General features: G+C 44.7%; 2 protein-coding genes across 2 annotated transcripts in view; both read right to left on the bottom strand.

Annotated features, from left to right (window-relative positions):
- COG3 (component of oligomeric golgi complex 3) overlaps positions 1-3,286 on the bottom strand; it is a 31,977-nt gene extending 28,691 nt beyond the window's left edge. The window contains exon 1 of the mRNA XM_085215826.1: positions 3,051-3,286. Coding sequence (XP_085071952.1) covers positions 3,051-3,215 — 165 coding nt within the window. The 5' untranslated portion in view covers positions 3,216-3,286. The remainder of the gene's footprint in view (positions 1-3,050) is intronic.
- Positions 3,287-3,851: 565 nt separating this feature from the next.
- SLC25A30 (solute carrier family 25 member 30) lies at positions 3,852-13,085 on the bottom strand. Its single transcript, XM_003203327.5, has 10 exons — positions 12,739-13,085; positions 10,812-10,890; positions 10,076-10,223; positions 9,273-9,367; positions 9,099-9,184; positions 8,041-8,136; positions 7,107-7,231; positions 6,402-6,540; positions 5,579-5,659; positions 3,852-4,980 (listed from the first exon to the last, which is right to left on the bottom strand). Exons 2-10 carry the CDS (start codon positions 10,873-10,875, stop codon positions 4,939-4,941), a joined length of 876 nt encoding a protein of 291 aa, XP_003203375.2. The 5' UTR covers positions 10,876-10,890; positions 12,739-13,085; the 3' UTR covers positions 3,852-4,938.
- Between the last annotated feature and the right edge of the window lie 2,041 nt (positions 13,086-15,126).

Genomic DNA, 15,126 nt, shown 5'->3' with positions numbered 1-15,126 from the left:
AAAGACTGTTTTGTGATCTTTGTTAGGATAAGACCTTTTCGATTCACTTGACAACTGAAGCATGTTTCCTAGTGCTGAGAATATGAATAATATGAATAATATAAAAGCAGAGAACAGTGTTAAAAACAACCTGGCAGCTCTCTATAAGGTTGCTTACTCAGTAAAATGTTCATTATAATATCATTCTGGCAAAGAAAGAACAACCAGGATTCACATGTTAAAAAACCAGAGCCTTAGGCCAAGGCTACATCAAAGGCAAGGGCCAAGGCCTTTGACATGTCCCCACACCACATCCTGATTTCTAAATTGCAGAGATACAGATTTGAAGGCTGGACTATTAGGTGGATAAAGAATTGGTTGAATTGTCACAGCCAGAGGGTTGTCGTCAATGCTTTATGCCCAGGTAGAAACTGATGACGAGCAGTTTCTCACATTAAATTGTCTTGGGATCTGTCTTGGGATTGGTGCTCTTCGACATCTTTATCAGTGACACAGAGAGTGGCACTGAGACACCCTCAGCAAGTTTGCTGATGACACCAAGCTGAGTGGTACGGTTGACACAACAGAAGGAAGAGACGTCATCCAGAGGGACCTGAACAGGCTCAGAAAGTGGGCAAATGAGAACCTGGTGAGGGTCAACAAAGCCAAGTGCAAAGTGTTGCATCTGGTTTGAGGCAATCTCAGATATGAGTACAGACTGGGAGAAGTCACTAAGAGCAGCCCTGTGGAGAAAGACTTGAGAATTCTGCTGGACACGAGACAGCCCATAAGGCCAGCAGTATCCTGGGCTGAATCAACAGAGGGGTGGCAGCAGGGAGAGGGTGAGGGAGGGGATTGTCCCTCTCTGCTCTGCCTTAGTGAGGCTCCATTTGGAGTACTGTGTCCAGGCCTGGGGCCCCCGGCACAAAAAGGACGTGGAGCTGTGCGAATGGGTCCAGAGGAGGACACAAAGATGCTCAGAAGACTGGAGAACTTCTCCTGTGAAGAAAGGTTGAGGGATTTAAGTTTGTTCATCTTGGGAAAGAGAAGGCGCTCTGGAGATCTCACTGCAGTCTTCCAGTAATTGAAGGGAGCTTACAAGCAGGAGAGGGATCAACATTCTATGCAGGTTTGAAAGTTACAGGACAAGGTAGAATAGCTTTAAACTAAAAGAGGAGAGATTTGCATTAGATGTTAGGAAGAAACTCCTTACTCAGAGGGTGGTGAGGCCCTGGCACAGGCTGCCCAGAGAAGCTGTGCACGCCCCGTACCTAGAAGCTTTCAAAGCCAGATCAGATGGGATCCTGGGCAGCCTGATCTCATGGGCAGCAACCCTGCCTGTGGCAGGAGGGTTGAAAATAAAGAGTCTCCTTCAACCTAAGCCATTCTATGATTAAAACACAGCCTGACTTATCTTGCTCACTATCTATATACCCTTTCCCCAAAATAGGCAGCTGGGGATTTTCGAGTGGCCACTACTGAGCTTCCTTTTCCAACAGCTGAAGAGCTGCTGTCCTAACCCACTTCATCAAAAGCTAAAAACAGCCAGAGCCCTTAATGTCTTTGCATTCCCATTGTCCCAACTGTCAAATGTGTCACCTGTCTTGTTTCAAAGCTGTTGGAGAGCTTGAGAACACCCTCCAACAGCAGGACATCCTCCTAAAATCATTCTGGATATCTGCCAACTTTTACTCATGCAGTTACTGACAGCTGACATAAAAGAAGAACCAGGAAGCATGAAATTTAACAGGTGTATTTCAGGAAGGAATTGGCTTACTCTCTCTCCTTTGTTATTGCAACCTTTCAAACACTTGCTAATAGCTAACTTGGATAACTATATGGTATTATAACCTGCAAAATGATCCTCTTCAAATATGGAAACAACAGAGAGTGGTGAGGTGCTGGCACAGGCTGCCCAGAGAGGTTGTGGATGCCCCGTCACTGGAGGTGTTCAAGGCCAGGTTGGATGGGGCCCTGGGCAGCCTGGTCTCGTATTAAATGGGGAGGTTGGTGGCCCTGCATGTGGCAGGGGGGGTGGAAATTCATGATCCTCGAGCTCCCTTCCAACTCTGGCCATTCTATGATTCTGTAATTTTATTATCCTTTCACAGAGCCATCAAGGCTGGAAATCACCTCTGAAATCATCTAGTTCAACTGTTACCGCATCCCTGCTTGCCCACTAACCCATGTTCCTCAGTGTCACATCTGCACATTTCTTGAACACCTCCAGGCAGCCTGTGCCAGTGCACCTCCACTCTTTTGGAGAAAAGGTTTTTCCTAACATCCAACCTGAACTTTCCCTTGTAGACACAGCAGCAAGCGAGCATTCATAAATAACTCATTGCTTTAACAGAGCCTGACATTTTATAATTGGGTGGGAGAACACATCTTCCATGGCAACAACAAATCACTGAGCTTCTAAATGCTGTTCCTGGATTGATGCTGCCTGCCGGAGCAGTTGGAAATTGTGCAAATGAATAGAGCCAGGCTCTCTGTCAGTCGTGTCTGATGGAAGGACCAGAGGCTGTGGGCACAAACTGGAGCACAGGAGGTTCCTTCTGAACACCAGGAGCCCTTCTGTGCTGTACAGGGATGGAGCACTGGCACAAGTTCACAGAGGCTGTGGGGACTCCTCCTTGGGGATGTCCCAGAGCTGCCCGGACGTGGCCCTGGGCACCCTGCTCTGGGTGTTCATGCCAGAGCAGAGGGGCTGGAGCAGAGGGACCCAGAGTGCCCTGCCAGCCTCAGCCACGCTGTGGCTGTGTACCAGGAACCGACAGCGGTGACAGCACCTATGAATGAACCCGATCAAAACCAGAGGCCACAAGAAACGCAGCTCCACGATGATGAACCGAGGGCTCAGGAGAACGCCCTGAGGCCACGCAGGTTGTTGGGACGTGACGGGAGCGGCTGCCCAGCTTCGCTGCGAACCCCACCGGCCCGGAGCCGGCCCGCCGTAGCGCCAGGCAGGCACACCGCAGGCCCGGCACCGGCGTGTGGGAGCCGCGCTGAGGCCGGACCCGCCGACGTGGCGCCGCGCCTCCCCCGCCCAGGCCGCGCCGCCGCCTCACCTCGGGCGGCACCGGCAGGTTCTCGGCCGCCGCCTTCAGCTCCAGCACCGAGTCGGTCTGGCGGTCGCTCAGCGGCGCAGCGGGGTGCGGGCGGCGATCCCAGAGGCTCAGGCGGTCCCGCGACTCCCTCCCCGCCGGCTCGAGGGCCGCTAGCGGCTCCTCCATGCTGACGGCGGCGGACGGGACGGGACGGAACGGAGAGGGGGGCGGAACGCGCGGCGGCGCTTCCGGGGGCCGGGCTGGGCCGCGTGGCGAGAGAAGGGAGAGAGAAAGCGAGCGGGAGCCCCCTGCCGGCGGGGAGGTCGCGGGGAAGCCCTGCACAGGGGAGCCCTTCACAGAAGGGAAGTCTGAGGCTGCGGCGTTCCTCCATGCAGATCTCCCAGAGCCATAGAATCATAGAATCACAAGGTTGGAAACAACTTGTAAGATCATCTAGTCCAACCGTCTTCTCATCACTATTGCTACCACAAACTAAACCATATCTCGTAGCTTCTCATCCAGGCCACCTCATCCACCTCTTGAACACTGCCAGGGACAGCGACTCCACCACCTCCCTGGGCAGCCATTCCAGTGCCTGACCACCCTCTGAGAGAAAAAGTTTTCCCTCATGTCTAACCTAAACCTCCTCTGGTACAACTTGCCATTTCCCCAGGTCCTGCACACGGACCTGGACACCCTGCTTTGGGTGACCCCACTGGAGCAGAGGGACCCAAGCATTGGGAATGATCCTAAGGTATCTAAAGAGCTACCCCCCTCCCCCAGCTGGAATAGATGTGAAAGCAGTTCAGTGCCACTACACGATTATTTCAAAATCTTTAATACGCATAATAAAAGTTAGACATACATCATTTGTACAAAAGTATTTACAAATATTTCAATTTGCAGCGTGGCAACAACTACAGTGAAGACCAATGTGTGCAGATACACAAAACCCATCTGACCTGAGAAATGGCCTTGTGCGTTATTAACAACCCACCTCCTAACCATGAACTTGAGGTGGGATGCCCATCCACAGGGCAGCCAGAGTGAGCACAACCCCAGGGCAGGCAGCCACTGGGGGAAGAGTTGTCTATCTGGGGTATTACTTGAGGGATAGGGTTTTTAGACATTGGGGATTTCATAGAAAAATTAAGATCAGAGAAGACCTCCAAGATCAACTGTCAACTCAACACCACCATGCCTGTATCCTTGAATGCCACATCTACACATCTCTTGAAAATGTTCCTTTTTGTTTTTTTTTGGGGGGATTGGGTATGTCTACACCTTAAGGGGTTGGATTTTTGCACATCTTCAAGGAAGCGAAGATCTTTGTTTCATTTATTTTTCTTTTTTTTTTTTTTTTTTGGTTGGGGAAGAATACCACCAGTTTTTCTAGGGTTAGTGGCTATTTTGGAGGGGTACAAAAATTCTTTGTGGAAGTGTCTGCTTTTGGAGGCTGTGTTTTGTTTTTATAGTAGGGAACCAGCCTTTTGGGGGTGCTACGTGGGGGAAGATAGCTTTTTGGAAGGCTGGCCTTTTAGTGGTTCCCATTTTAAGGCAAAGATGGCATCCCTTCTAGGCTGCTCCACCCTTCTGGGGGGCAACCTATGTGCTAAAATACTGACATCCCATTCTCAGCTGTTACTGCTTTTTGTGAGTGTCTCCACCATTTCAACATTGCTGTTTTTGGTGTTTTCTTTTGGTTCAGACTCAAAAATAGTGCACATCATTCACTTAACCATGTGAGCAAGCCACCGTGTCAAAGAAGCCAGAGTTTGCAGTGAAGTCACTTCACTTCTACATGGTTCTCCTCAACAGTCTTCTGATTACCTCTTCCTTGGACCTACTCAAGGTAACTTGCAAGTTGCTCTAAAGCCAGTGAGCTGAATTCAGTATATAGATCAGGATATCACAAGTCTAATTTCTTCAGCTGTTCATATGTCACAAAGAACTGAAACAATTATTAAGGAGAACTGTTTGTTGTTCACACAGTGAAAAAGAGTGGCGTTACTGCTAAAGGACAGTGCTGTGTATCAAACTTCCTTCCACTGCTACTTCCTTTCTTTATAAAGAAAGTGCTGATTGTTGGTAGTACTACATAATACAAACAAATTTGCTTTCAGAGAACTGCTGTACGTGAAAAACTTCAAGACTAGCTAAGCCAATGGTTCTCCCTGTTCCTAAGAATCTTGAAAAGAGAATAAGAGGCAGGAGACCCCTGTGAGAGCCCTGAGACTTTTTTCTCTGCTTCAATAAACTGAAGTAGATTTGCTCATGGGAATAGCATTACTATTGTCAGGTCACTTTCTGCAGGGCTCTGATTAGCAGGCAGTAAAACACAACTAGACAAAGTTGAGTTAGATACATGGAAAAAGACTTCAAAGTGCAACTGTGAATATATATATAAAATATATACTGACTGACTGGGAGCAGCTGACTAAGGAAATGATCCACCAGATGATGGTCCATTAAGGAAAAGTACTCTGACAACTTCTCAGTACCTGTTGCAAGGCTAGCTTAGTCTGTTTTGCACACCTTTTAAAGGATACAATGATATTCCAAGGACCAAGTCTTAACCAGTTTGGCCAAAAGCCTTTATAGAGTGCAAAGAAGCCCTCGTTCTTCAAGGTCTGGAAAACAAAACAGGAACACATTTACATAACTCAATTAGTGAGGAAAATTAAAAGTGATGAAGTATGCACATAATCCTCCCAATTCTTGCTTTAGACCCAGAGGTAAAAACAGGATCACCAGACAAAGGGGAACACAGCCTACTCTCAGCCTCTAAGAGGCTAGCTACTGCAAAAGGAAGTTGATTAAACCTGTGTGTTCAAGCACTAACAACTGCAGGTTTCTTTTCCCAAGTCAAACTTACCCTAACTTATCTGCTTCCAGGGTGCTGCAGTAAACCTGTGATAAGAAAATCTGAGCCAAGAGATATGTTCACTTCCCTGTTGGTCACTCCTACTTGACTGGAAGGCAGCCATCTCTATGGCACAGCCATAGCAGTACAAACGTACTGCCAAGCAAGAAAGGACAATGGTATTTTTGTCATGAAATAGTTTTCAAATACCTTGCAGAAGAAGTCACATCCCTAACTTCCAAACTCTGTATAAAGTAAAAAACAATGCTGCTAAGTAGTCTTCTAATCTAATTACTGAAACTTTTCACTGTATGTACATTAAGCTAGCTGTTTTTCTGACCTACCACAACAGCAGCTGCTTTTCACACCAAGCAATAGGCAGTGCAGCCCTCTTGAGCATAGAGAAGTTACTTGGATTAATTTCTACATAAACTCACAATTTCAAGTTCTACACCTACATTATTGTCCAGGCACCAGTTTCTACTGAAGATGATATGTAAGCTACTTACTTGTAACAAGCAATCCAAAGTACCCTTGTAGTTTGAGTGCCCCCCACTCGGCTGGCTTGCCTGATTCATCATGCGTGTTCTCACCACGTCAATTGGGTTGGATGCTAGGGCTCCAGCTAGCCCACAAGTAAAACTGGAGCTGAGAAAAGAAAGTTTTAACAGAGTTTGACCTACCATGCTTAAAGAAAGCACAGAAATCAACCCAGCCTCCCACAGAAAGAAAGAAAGCGTCTAATCAGCACTTCTGATGTTTACTTAAAAAAAAAAAAAAAAAACAAGCTCACTGATGTGAAAATCACTTCTTATTTTCAATGCCTCATCTTCAAAGATTTCATATAAACACCCTATATAAAGACACTTTTTACAGATGTTTACACCTCTTAAAATAAGAATTATTTGACTCGAACCTTCCCGAGTTCAATTTTCAAATCTTCATGGTACAGACCATCCACAAAATAGGATTCCATATTCTAAAGAAAGTTAAATTCAGATCCTAAATAAACTTTCATGTTATGTGTAATTTCAACTGCTATCACACTGAAAAGCATAAACACACCAGAAATACAGTAACATTTAGACTGATTGAACAGAACTAGATTGGTATCTTCTCAGAAGGGAAAAAAAAAAAAAATCAAAATAAAATCAAGATTAATTCCACGCAGCCAATGGTGAGCTACGGGAGCAGATTTAATTAGACAAACTTACAGGAAGTGAGTATAAACTGTGTCTCCCATATATCCAGATGTGATTATTTGCTTCTTAGTGAAGTCATATACTGGTAATTCCACTCCAACAACTAAAGCAGCTCTCTGTGCTGTCAGAGATACCCCCTGAAGAGTTTAAAAAAAAAAAACATAATTCATCTTCATGCACCATCAGAAAATACTATATTTTCTAGTACAAAGCAAGAAATCACAAATCTGTCAGGTACACTGTATACTGGCCAGAATAAATGTTGATTTCTGCTTCTTCTTGCTACTCCATCTCTCTGCTTAACCTCTAAATTTACATCAGTGGTCAACTAAGATCTCAAAAACAGCTGCCCTTAAAACTAACTGCAAAATTAACAAGTAGGGGAAGATGGGCTGAAAAGCAAAACAGATGGAGAAGCTTTTAGAAAACCATTTCTATTTTCCAGCTGTTTTGGAACAACCTTCCTTTAGTCACTCACAGTAGGCAGTAAAACAGACAATCTACAAGACTGAGTACAAGAAATCCTAAGCTAGAGAACATGTTCATTATCAGCTTCTTTACACAATATTCTGAATGTTTGTGATTTGTTGTAGTTTCATTGGTGAGTTTCTGGGTTGGTTTGTTGGTTTTTTTTTTGTTTGGCTGATTTTTTTTTTTTGTTACATAGAATACAGTCAAGAAATTTTACAAAGCAAAAACAAGAGGCAGTCACCCTAACTTAAGCCTTTTTTTTGATGTCTTTAAAATAAGACTTGACTAATGGTTGAATGTAAGACTGGTAGAAATTCTTTGTTAAAAGTCACTGAGACACCAGGAGTGAAATAGTCAAGACAAACCACGTGCATCTTAGCTACCCGCATATCCATGTTTTGCTTGAGAATACTCTAGGTGAAATACAGTTGAGCAAAGTGTACTGAAAATGTAGGATATGGTTCAAAGCACTTGCCTTCCATAATCCTTTAGTTCCTTCATTTTGATAGATCTGGATAAAGTTGCACATCATTCCTCCTTGAATCACACTGCCTTGGGCTTGCATTCTGATCTGAGATTATTTGAAGACCCAAATAGAATATTTTTCAATCAGAAGACCAATAATAGTTTAAGACAGTTTTTAAAAACACAGCAAGTTACAGTCTCTGAAACAACAAGGTCAATTTCTCTGAATACAAATTGATAGCTGGCATTACCACGAAGCTAATTTTGAATCAGTATGAGGTGTAGTTTTTAGCTGCATTAAGTCACCTCTATTTCTGTACTTGGCCATTACACCATTTAGATTAGATGGGCAGATGGCTCCTGCAAGATGTCCCTTACAGTGCTCTCATAAGAACACCTCAAAAATGTAAAGTAAAAAGATGAAGATTTTGGCTACTAATCATACAGTTGGTGATCACTCTGCCCTCTCATCTGCTGAAGTCTCCCTCCAGGCCTCTCTACCCTTGAAGGAGTCCACCACTCCCCCCAGTTGCAGATCAGAGTTGCTTACTGTGCATTCGACACCTGTATCCAGATTATTTATACAAATGTTGAAGAGAACTGGTCCTAGAATTGAGTCCTGGAGAAACCCACCATGACTGGTCGGTAGCCTCATGGAACCCCATTTAGAGCCCTTTGATCCCAACCCATTTGCCAACTGTTCACCCATCCCATTATGCACTTGTCTAGCTAGACATTTTGTCTCAAGATACCACGAGAGACAGTACTGAAAGCTTTGCTGAAATCCAAAGAGAGCCAAATATAGACACCACATTGGGAAACAATTGATGCTATGCTTAAAGCAAAAGCTTACACTAGAAATGCCTTTAAATAACCACACTAGGCTAGGAAGGATGAACTTCACAGTGGTTTTAGAAAACACACTTCTCAATCACAACAGAAGATTCTTCTTACTTTTTCATTAGAGGTGACCATTAAGTCAGAGGAGATTCTGCAACTCCTCAATGGAAACAAAGATGACATTAAGTTCAAACTCCATATAAATTACAATTACAAATACATGATTACCTTTAAGACATCTGTTGGGTTGGCAATAGATGATGAAATTACTCCCGAAAGAATGCCACATAGAACATTTATCATCAGAGTTTCATCTACTCCATGAAAAAAATAAAAAAGTTTAGCTGCAGAGTTAGCCTAAAACCTCCCAAGAAACTAAAGAGCCACACACAAATTACTCACCTTCTGGATGTTCAACAAACATTCTTTTTAAGCTCTGGTAAGTGCCTATTTTTATAGTTCCATATGAAGCCTGGCGTAACATTGCAGGTGCAATCCTGTAAAAATGGGCAATGATAATATTAAATAAGTTTGCTCAGATTTGCAATAGTCTGGTTAACAAATACTCTTTTTTAAAGTGGGAGACTGAACGCAAGCTACTGACCAATCAAAGGTTTGTTCATTTAAATCTATACTTTAATCCCACTGGAGACAAAAGCAAGGTGGGTTTTTTTGTTTGGTTTTGGATAGGGAGGCTTGTTTTGGGTTTTAGTCTGTGTAGGTTTATTTTTTAATAAAGACTGCAAGAGCATAAACAAATTGTGGGAGAATTACTTTCAGGGCATGCCTTGAACTCTGATCAATAAAATAGCTGGCAAGCTTGCCTCAAACAGCTGCAAACTACATCCACACTACTTACACCTTTTAAAGAAAAACATGCATAGTTACATGCCAAAGTAAGAAAAAGTAAACTAACAAAAGTTAAGCTCAATTTTCTCCAGATGAATAACAAAATCACTATAGAAGTACTGCATAGATGGAAGAACTGTAGCACCATTCTATAAAGTAATGTAGGTCATTACATTAAAAAAAAAAAGCTACCAAGTGATATTGCTGAGAGCAGAGCCTGAAGTAATTAAGCTTGGGCTTTCAAATTGCAGACTGAGAAGGACAGTACATCTCCTCCAAATACCTTATCAACCTGAAACCCAAGAGTCTAACCACTATGGGTTTATACTCATCAATAGCAACTCAATTTGTACTACCCAGAGTATAAGGCTTTCAATCCTTCTTCTCTGAATATTCTGACCAGGGCGTGCATCATTCCACGGTAGCGGATCTCTTTATATTTGGCATCATTAACTTGACCTTGAACCTGCAGACGTGTTTTAGTCAGATCAATTGGGAAAGTACCTTGGGGAAAAAAAACAAACAAGACAAACAGAAGTGCTAAGCAAGTGCTCACCTAAACAAAAGAGACAAAGAACAAGACATAAGAAACACCAGCCTTTATTTAATACCACCGTATGTAAAAACGCTCCTGAAAAGAAAAGCATATGGTCTCTTTTACCAGGACTCTGCTAAAGTGGTTCATTTTAGGTCATCACGCCTTTCCTTCTAGGCAGCTTGTCAGAAGGTCTACCTGCTTCCCATCCAACTATTTCATGTTCGCTGTGTTTACAGGCACTACAACAGCTTTACTTGCCTTCCCTTGCAAAATAAGAGCTGTGTATATCTACCATCAGATCAATACACTCCAAGAACAGAATCCAAAGACAAATGTCATATTAAAACAAGACATGGATATGAATTTGCAGACAGAAGTGTTTTAAAACTAGACCAAAGTTCTGAGCAACTATTCGGTCATACTGAAGAGACACTCTCATGCTGTATGCTAGAGAAGACCATATAACACCGCACCACCGACAGCACAGAACTAAGCTGGTACTAAAAGGCACTATATCTGAGTTAAAGGAATCACAGAGTTACAGAAACGCTTACCACATTCTGCAGTGATTGATGCTAAGCCTCCATAGAGAAAGGGCTTCCAGCTCAGTGCTGACATAACTAGCTCTTCTTTCTGTGAAAGAGATGATTTAAAGCTTCAACAAATAAAACTAGTATTACATAAATGTATATGCTTTTTATTAAAATGTTGAGCCGTGTCCATTTAAAATGGACCTACCAAACAGCTAAGGGTTAGACCATTTAATACCTTTGACAACCATAAGGCAAGAATACTGAACAAAGGCACCTGGGTTCAAGCCTGTTCTTCTGCTACATATTTGGGTAACCACTATAGTCATCATAAAAGAGGAAAAGAGTTTGCCTCTCAAGCATGCATAAGGCCTTTCACAGTCAAAAGCCTGCTCTAATTTAGAGATCAAAGAAGAAAATTTGCCAAAGCGACCACAAATCCTAATAAACGATGGCATATGCTTTGCAAGGTGCTCAAGTCATCCAGTCTTCTTAGCAAAGAGCTAAAGGCTGTAAAAACAGCCTGGCCCAGCCTATAGAAGCCTGCCTTCCCCCGAACCAGCAGGTGTCTCCACAGCTCCTATTTTCTCTTCCTTGTAACATGAAGACTTTCTACCCCCGTTTCCTATAAGATCCTCCTAAACCTTGACTCTACAGCACCCTTTGCCAGTTAATTTCGTGGAATAATTGAATTTGAAAGCTCTTCCCTCTTGCTCTGTTTACTCATCTGCGTGGCCCAGTTGGAAAACATCCCCAAGAAACCAGGTATTTAGCACTGGCTGTTGTAAAGATTAACCCGCTTTGGCAACTTCCTGCCTCTGGAACTGCTGTTAACCCAGCGTATGAGTGAAGCCTGCAGAAGTTGCAGACACTTAGCATGCCTGATAAATAGTTACTGCAGCCCTAACTTTCCTTATTTCCTATTTATTTCATGAGGAAGGTACCTAGTTCTTCAGTCTTCTGACACAATAAAAAGAAACTCAAAGCAGAGAAGTCCAAATACTCTGCCACTGAGCCCAGAGCAATCCAGCATACCCTTTAGGATTGTACAGAGCCCCCCAAGTGTGAAAATAAAACCAAAGGCACACAAGGTCACCCTTTATCCTGCCAAAATCAATGCAGGTCAGATGAGGAACCACTGGCACAGACTCTACCAGGAAAGCAGCGGAGCCACAAGGTGCCAGAGAGCACACAGCCAGCTCCAGGTTCCTCACATGCCTCTGCCGTACCATGATTAATGGCTAATCAATACTTAATTAACAGAGACAAACCCAAGCTCAGTTTCCCCCTTATCACCCAAGAACTCCACCTTTGCTTTCGGGACTTCATAGACAGAATTAAAATTTACCACTTAACCTTCTCCCCAACCCAGCACACAGCCAGACACGTTTCACCTCTGACAAACACCACAACGCTGATAGCAATCCAAAATCTGCCAGTGCTTTCTGCAGGGGCTGCATTTCACTCCGTCTAAGCAACTGGCGCACTAACATGGTACAGAAGTGCACGAGCACTCCCAAATAGAGGTTTATATGCACACAGAGGTACTAATATCAGCTTTAGTTTTGATATACGCATAGGATACCCTAATGCAGAGACCTCACAGCCCTGCTCCCTTGCTGTCCCCAACATCAACCTCGGGGTTAAGGCTGTGTGTTGCAGCCAAGGTCTGTGCTTGTGCAAGGCACACAGCACGTCTCTCCTGCCGCTTCACAGAAGCTCCTCCACGTGCCCTCCCCCTCATTCCTGCCCTGCATCTCCCTTCCAACTTTCTGTACTTCTAGGAAGAGATTGGAGCAGGATGGAACCCCACGGGTCACTCAGCCCGTCTACCCCAGCTGATGTGCTGAGTTCTCGCTTTGCTTCTTACTCAAAGTTTCTTCTCCATGCTGACAGAAGAACAGGAAACTTCCTCAAGAAATTTACATCAGATGCGCGAATGGAAAAGTACCTGAAGTCCGACTCCAGATGTAAAATGAACGGATGTCTTCAGCTTTTCGGTAAAAAAAAACGGCCGTGCCGAGAGCACCGCCGCTACCCGAACGTCAACAGGAACGCGGAGACGATACCCAAAGGAACGCGTGCTGGCTTAGCAGGAAACTTCCTCCATGCTCGCTTTCCAAAACTCACAAGTAAATTTGATTACAAGAAGATGCCAGCAATACATCGCCGAGCTCGGCGAACGCACCGAGAAACAGCGTGCTGCCCACAACCCAAGCGCCAGGGACCTCCGCACCGCCCAGCACGCAGCCCGCACCGCTGCTCGTACGGCCCCGCCCCGCACCGCCGCGCTTCGGCTTCAACGCGCGGCCCCGCCCCCGGCGGCCCGCCGTGAGGGTGGGAAGCTGTGGGGAAGCGGAGTTAAAGGGGCCGCGAGGGGAGGCTGCGGGCATCGCGCTGTCGTGTGAGGAACTGAAGGCAGCGAGCTGTGGGAGATCCGCGGCTGGAAGGGGAGGGTATAGCCTGCAGGGCGAGGGAGGTGATCCTGCCCTGGTTCGCAGGCTACAGTCTCCTTTGAAGGAGTATTTCAGCTCCAGCTTGACCTTAACTTGTCCCTGAGTTTCGGGTTGGAAGGGACCTCAAGAATCATGAATCTCCAACCCCCTGCCACACGCAGGGCCACCAACCTTCCCATTTAATACTAGACCAGGATGCCCAGGGCCCCATCCAACCTGGCCTTGAACACCTCCAGGGATGGGGCATCCACAACCTCTCTGGGCAGCCTCTTCCAGCACCTCACCACTCTCTCAGTAAGAGCATTCGTATGGGTCCTCTCAATAACCTCTTTCCGTGTAGTTTCAACCCAGTTCACGTTAGAAGATAACGTAATGCTTTCATCAACAGCCAGTAGACTGATTTTGGCTCGCTGCCTCAAGCCTGACATCAGTGCTGTATCAGCAGCTGGCTTTGGTTCTCAGCATCTCTTCACGTGTCTCTGTGTGCCCCGTGTGCTACTGGTCACACACCCTCACCATGACTTTGTCCCACAGCCAGTTCCTTTCTGCTGGACTCTGTTGGGGTTAAGCTTTGGTAGATTGATTCCCAGTCACCTGACTTTACTACTCTGTTTTCCTCATGTTATTTATATTTGTTTTTTAATCAAAACACCCTCATAGTATCCTAACTAAGAGCTTTGCTTTTTGAGTTTTGATTCTTGTTTCACTGTGTTTCTCCTGCTCCTTACAAGGGGAAATCATTTCCCTCCTGCTCTCTGTGGCTGTGAGGACAGAGTTTTACCTGATGTCCTACTGCTCGAATGAATGGTAGTGAAGTGATCCAGATGGTTCTAGTCGTTATCATAGAATCACAGAATCAGAGAATGGACAGGGTTGAAAATGACCACAATGATCATCTAGTTTCAACCTCCCTGCCACAGGCAGGGCTGCCAACCACTACACCAGGCTGCCTAGAGCCACATCCAGCCTGGGATTACACAGACTGTCTTGTCGTTTTGTCACCACTGAAGAGTTTCCTTTGTCCTTGTAAACTTGCATCATCATTAGTGAGATCATTCATTTGCTTTGCTGTGAATGGAGTTTTGGTAAATGCACAGCCTACGCAGTATCTTTTTCCAAATGTTTTCCAGTAATATGCAGGTGACAGCACTTTTTCTACACTGATTGTCACTACAGACATTGTAACACTGAATTGTGGGGGTTATAAACAGATTGCTCTGTATTTCCAACACCTCTGGGCATGGAAGCAGTTCCAAAAGCAGGGAAATCCCAGAAGATGGTTTTTGATCAGTGTGTGCACAGCCTCTGGAAGAGGAGCACTAGCAAAGGGAGAGCAATGAGGTATATCACATTCTCTCTATATTCTCTCTATACTGGCTGGCTCAGAGTACAGGCATTTAAATGGTCTGGTTAAAGACTTCAGGGCACCACAATGGGGCACAGGCTCCTGCATTTCCATTGGGTTTATCTGAGCATAGCTCATTCAATTAGCCCAGCAAGTCTTTAATCAACAAAGATCTTCATTTACATGCTGCCTGTGTCAATTGTGCCAGCACATACTTTTCTACCAGCCTTTTTAATCTTAATGTTAACCCCTCTGAATTCAAAGAGTGTCAAGTATCATGTTTGGTTGTGTCTGAAAAGCCCTACAAGCTTAGCCAGACATTGGCTTCTGGATACTTGCCCAGAAATGGTTCAAAGATTTTACTTAAACCATTGTAGTGTCTGCAGCAGTGCTGTGATCCCTATTAACAGCAATAAAACATAGCAGCTGGACCTTATAAACATCCTTTACATAGTGCAGGAGAACAGCATTAGCAAAAGAATACTTGGCACGCTGTGACAAATGTAGCACTTCTTGCAGTGGAGAGATCGGAGCTGGG

The sequence above is a fragment of the Meleagris gallopavo genome, chromosome 1 (assembly GCF_905368555.1).
Source record: "Meleagris gallopavo chromosome 1, MGAL_WU_HG_1.1, whole genome shotgun sequence".
Taxonomy (NCBI): domain Eukaryota; kingdom Metazoa; phylum Chordata; class Aves; order Galliformes; family Phasianidae; genus Meleagris; species Meleagris gallopavo.
Note: the sequence above shows the minus strand (reverse complement) of the source record. Positions and strands in the feature narration are given on the sequence as shown.

Coding starts and splice junctions, on each gene's coding strand:
- SLC25A30 (XM_003203327.5), bottom strand. CDS start 10,875: ATGTCAGCACTGAGCTGGAAGCCCTTTCTCTATGGAGGCTTAGCATCA. Junction 10,224..10,811: donor ATCAATCACTGCAGAATGTG/GTAAGCGTTTCT, acceptor TTTTTCCCCAAG/GTACTTTCCCAATTGATCTG. Junction 7,232..8,040: donor GAACTAAAGGATTATGGAAG/GCAAGTGCTTTG, acceptor TAAACTCTTCAG/GGGGTATCTCTGACAGCACA.